The sequence below is a fragment of the Rhagoletis pomonella genome, unplaced genomic scaffold (genome assembly GCF_013731165.1).
Source record: "Rhagoletis pomonella isolate Grant_MI unplaced genomic scaffold, Rhpom_1.0 Rhpom_scaffold_00004, whole genome shotgun sequence".
Taxonomy (NCBI): domain Eukaryota; kingdom Metazoa; phylum Arthropoda; class Insecta; order Diptera; family Tephritidae; genus Rhagoletis; species Rhagoletis pomonella.
In genome coordinates this window covers 37,213,849-37,217,850 of record NW_023458558.1, presented here as the reverse complement: position 1 = coordinate 37,217,850, position 4,002 = coordinate 37,213,849, and the positions used below count along the sequence as shown (strand labels likewise).

The window sequence follows — 4,002 nt, the reverse complement described above, 5'->3', positions numbered from 1 at the left end:
TTGGAAATCTGAAAAATTGGAATATAAAAGATGTTTTCCTAACCAATACAAAACTTATTCACATACATATAAAGCGGTGTGGTATTTTATATCCCAGCCAGCAAAATCATCGTAAACGAGCTTGTAATTGGATATTTTCTCGAAGAAAAACCGGATTAAAAATCGTTTATGATAGCCGTTTACGACTCTTTTTCGATCACTTTTTCACTTTAAATTGTGCATCGCCTACGAACAGTCGTAAACGGATCGAAAAAGCATTCGTATGCGAATATTTTTACGTCCGTTTTTTAATTGTAAACGAGTCTCATAAACGATTAATTTACGTTAAATAAGCGTCTTTTTACTCTGCTTTATCTACTGTTTTTGAATGCTAGAAATAAAGGCAATTAATTAATTCAAATTATTGTAGTTCTTTTATTGAATGGAATTATAATTAATAAATATTTATAGTGCCGGATCAAAGTATTGGCACAGAGAATGTTTCGCAATGTATGCAAAGTTTTTTACTTGAATTTCTTTTCGGAAATTTTTTTTTTTTTAAATATAGTTAGTATGAAGACCTACTTTCAAATCAGATTTTTGAGAAAAATTCTAAGTATGCAGTTTTATATCCCATTATATTTTAGTATAACATAGTGCAAGCTTGAAGTTGCCAGAAAACCGAGTTGATTTTTGGCAATCTTTTCCCGCACTTTCTTCCATGCAAATTATGTGCGACATTTTTTTTTTATGTATGGAAGAAATTGCGTATAAAAAATTGTCAAAAAACAAAGAGGTTTTCTAGCTATTCAAGTGTGCACTTTATTATACTAAAATTAAATGGGCTATAAAACTGCATACTTAAAATTTTTCTAAAAATCTGATTTGAAAGTAGAACTTCTTACTAACTATATTTTTATAAAAAACAATTAGAGAAGAAATCAGAATAAAAAACTTTGCATTCAAGGCGAAAAATTCTCTGTGCCAATATTTTTTTCCGGCACTGTATATGTGAAGATATTTTCAGATAAATAAATATTAACAAACTATCTATTTCCAAATTAACAATTAAATAAGAGGGGTTTAATGTATATTATAAAGTAGCTGAATTTATAATTTTTGGAAAATTGAATTAAATAAAAAGTGGTAATAAATAATATTATAGTCAGTACTTCTTATTGCCGCCGTCGTTGCCAAACCAATAGCGTTGCATTTGGTACCAGTTCCCTTCCACGAGAAAAGTTCTGCTACCTCATCTGTAATAATTTTCCGCCAGTACGTTCTTAAACATTTATCTACATTTAAAATATTTATAGCTTCGAGTTCAGAAACCTATAAAGCGTTTAAAGAATGCAATAAAAATTATTTTATTATGGTTAATTTATGTTTTAAGTTACCAATAATTGTTGTTTTTCACTTGAACTCCCAAGGTCTTTTTCAAATTCCATAAATGCATGCTTTTCCTTAAATGGGCTTCTTGGCAGGACGCCCTCTGCAATGGTTGGTCTCTTATTGTTTCGAAGGGTACCATTTTCTTTCCTTAAAGCAATCACCTCTGAAAATAACCGCTCCAAAACAGCTCCAATTTTTGCATCCATCTGATTCACTTTTTCGTTTAAGGGGTCCACGGTTTTTTTTTTAAGAAAGTGGTAGATCGTCCTTTGCGTTTGCACCAGTCTGCCAATAAATCACATACTTAATAATTTTCTTAAATTAAATATTTAACAAACTACTTACTTATAAAATATTGTGATTGAAGAAAAATTGTCAACAAAATTAAAATTTTTTCTTGTGCTGACAAATTATTACAAAGAGGCTATTATATTTTTTTGTTTTATCGTTTACGAGCTTTTCTCTAACTTTTTGGCGATACGAGAATCCCTCGTAAAACATAATGTTCGCTATTCGATTTCCTTCTATGCTAATGGCGCCAATGGGAAATGCAAACTTATGCCAAGTCCTTCTCTAACAGGCATTTTTATCCTCTGCCATCACCAGCGGCCGCAGCGTTTCTCGCAGATTTACAAAAATTTTATTTTTTGTTAATTTTTCATATGAATTGTTTTTAAATCAGAATTTGTGAAGCCGCTCCCATGATTCAATAATAAATTAATTATTGAATCATGGCCGCTCCTGAATTTTGAAAAGTCAAATTGTCATTTTGAGTACATTTTTTTATCGGATCTCTCTTGCTTTTCTCAATATTTCGACACTGTGGGAATTCGTCCAAATCCACATACAAATCTGCCTACGCGTAGGGCTGGTTTTTCCAACTCAACTTAGTTTAGCCATTTTTTGGACTTAAGTCAAAAGTTAGCCTACTTTTTATTCAGCTTATTCTTGACTAGGTCCAAAAAATTGGCTAAACTAAGTTGAATTGGAGAAACCAGCCTTAGTGTTTAATAATATTCCTCATCCATCCACTCCAGTTTCAGCCCCAGGACGCGCGTTTTCCTGCTGGTGGGCGGTGTTATGAGAGCCATTTTCACAAGGTGGGAGGCAGTTGTCTGCTATTTTGATATCTGGACTGGATCTATAAGAGTGTAGCCGGCTGCACCTATCAGAACAGAGTTGGACTACTCTAGATCTCGGCTTATTGTAGCGGCTTACTTAGTCCTGCCTATGTCGGCTTGTCCCTAAAGCGTTGTCGTCAAGCTCAACTAACGGGACACCCAAAAAGAGTGTAACTCCGACTCGATTGGTGTATAGGAACAAGGACGTTAGTTGAGTGGAGTATAGGCGGCATGCGTAGAGTGTCGCCAGTTGTGAGGCGACTCTCCGCATGCCGGGCATTCGTTGGACACATCTGCACTTATCCAGCTTCGGTAAAATTTTAACTTGCTGCAGTAGAGCGAATTTGTGCAGACGAAGCTCTGTCTCGTTCAGGCCGGGAGGCATCTTTACATACATTCACAATTCGTGTAGATTCTTCTGCAGCGTATTGCCCGAAATAAAGTATATGTTTATGACACCAATACTTTTTCCACTATGTCCCGGCATTTAAAATAAGCAGTGTTATATTTGATCCAGGCCAGTTCATAGTAAGGATAAGGTGTCATTAAAAACGGTTCCAATTGGTATCTACAATCGGCTATGAGTGTACATATATCCATTATCCAAGTTCTGTGTAATAAGTCGGTAAAGAGGTATGCACTACGACCTAAGGATCTATTGTACCCTCTACATATCCCAGAAAGTAATGCACTTTTGGAGATAGTGTATGAGCCAAGGCCGCCTTGGTCGAGTGAATAGAGGTGTGAGCTATCACTCCGTAGATCCAGGGTTCGATACCTGATCCGAGAAACATCCAAACAAGTATTTTCTAATGGCGGTTGCGCCTCGATAAGCAATGGCGAAACTTTGAGTGTATTTTTGCCATGAAAGCAGCTAATCATTAAAACCACTTGCAGTTCAACAGCTACTTCTCTCGGCTTAAAACAGAAAACACAAACACCTGCCCCGCATGTGGCAAGGTCCCCACAACACACAGCACCTCTTCACATGCACCTTGCGTGAGTCTATCAAAGCGTACATAAAAGATCGGAAATTTTTATTTATCTATACCTTTCAGGTTGTAAAGATCATCTGACCTAAATTGGGTGGTTGTTTCTTAATAGTTTTTTAATATGATGCAAACCAATATCGTTAAAAGCCGCAAAGTTCTTCGTTTGGAGATTTTTAGTAAATGGTATGGAATTAAAATGACTCTAACGGCGGTTGCGCAAAGGTATTTTGTTTTTGTAATTCTCTGGACGCGTACTGTACAACACAAAATCTTAACAACTAATTAATTCTCTAATTACGGTATTTTCTCATAGGCACGTATGTATAAGCTCATCTGGAGGCCATAAATACCTGCCTCAACGCTTTCTGGGGTTTTGGAGCCGTCTCTGTAGCAAATGCATGATGCTTGCCGGTACCCAGCAAACACAGTTTCTAACGTTAGAGAAATTTGGATTTCTACACGAGATAACTAAGATAATTCTCTAGTCGTTCTCGAGTCGTTGACGAAAATAGAAAACT

General features: G+C 35.8%; 1 protein-coding gene across 1 annotated transcript; it reads right to left on the bottom strand.

The window, feature by feature from the left end:
* Positions 1-1,089: 1,089 nt before the first annotated feature.
* On the bottom strand, positions 1,090-1,672 carry LOC118737543. Its single transcript, XM_036468117.1, has 2 exons — positions 1,377-1,672; positions 1,090-1,311 (listed from the first exon to the last, which is right to left on the bottom strand). Exons 1-2 carry the CDS (start codon positions 1,575-1,577, stop codon positions 1,090-1,092), a joined length of 423 nt encoding a protein of 140 aa, XP_036324010.1. The 5' UTR covers positions 1,578-1,672.
* Positions 1,673-4,002: the final 2,330 nt, after the last annotated feature.

Coding starts and splice junctions, on each gene's coding strand:
- LOC118737543 (XM_036468117.1), bottom strand. CDS start 1,577: ATGGATGCAAAAATTGGAGCTGTTTTGGAGCGGTTATTTTCAGAGGTG. Junction 1,312..1,376: donor GTGAAAAACAACAATTATTG/GTAACTTAAAAC, acceptor AACGCTTTATAG/GTTTCTGAACTCGAAGCTAT.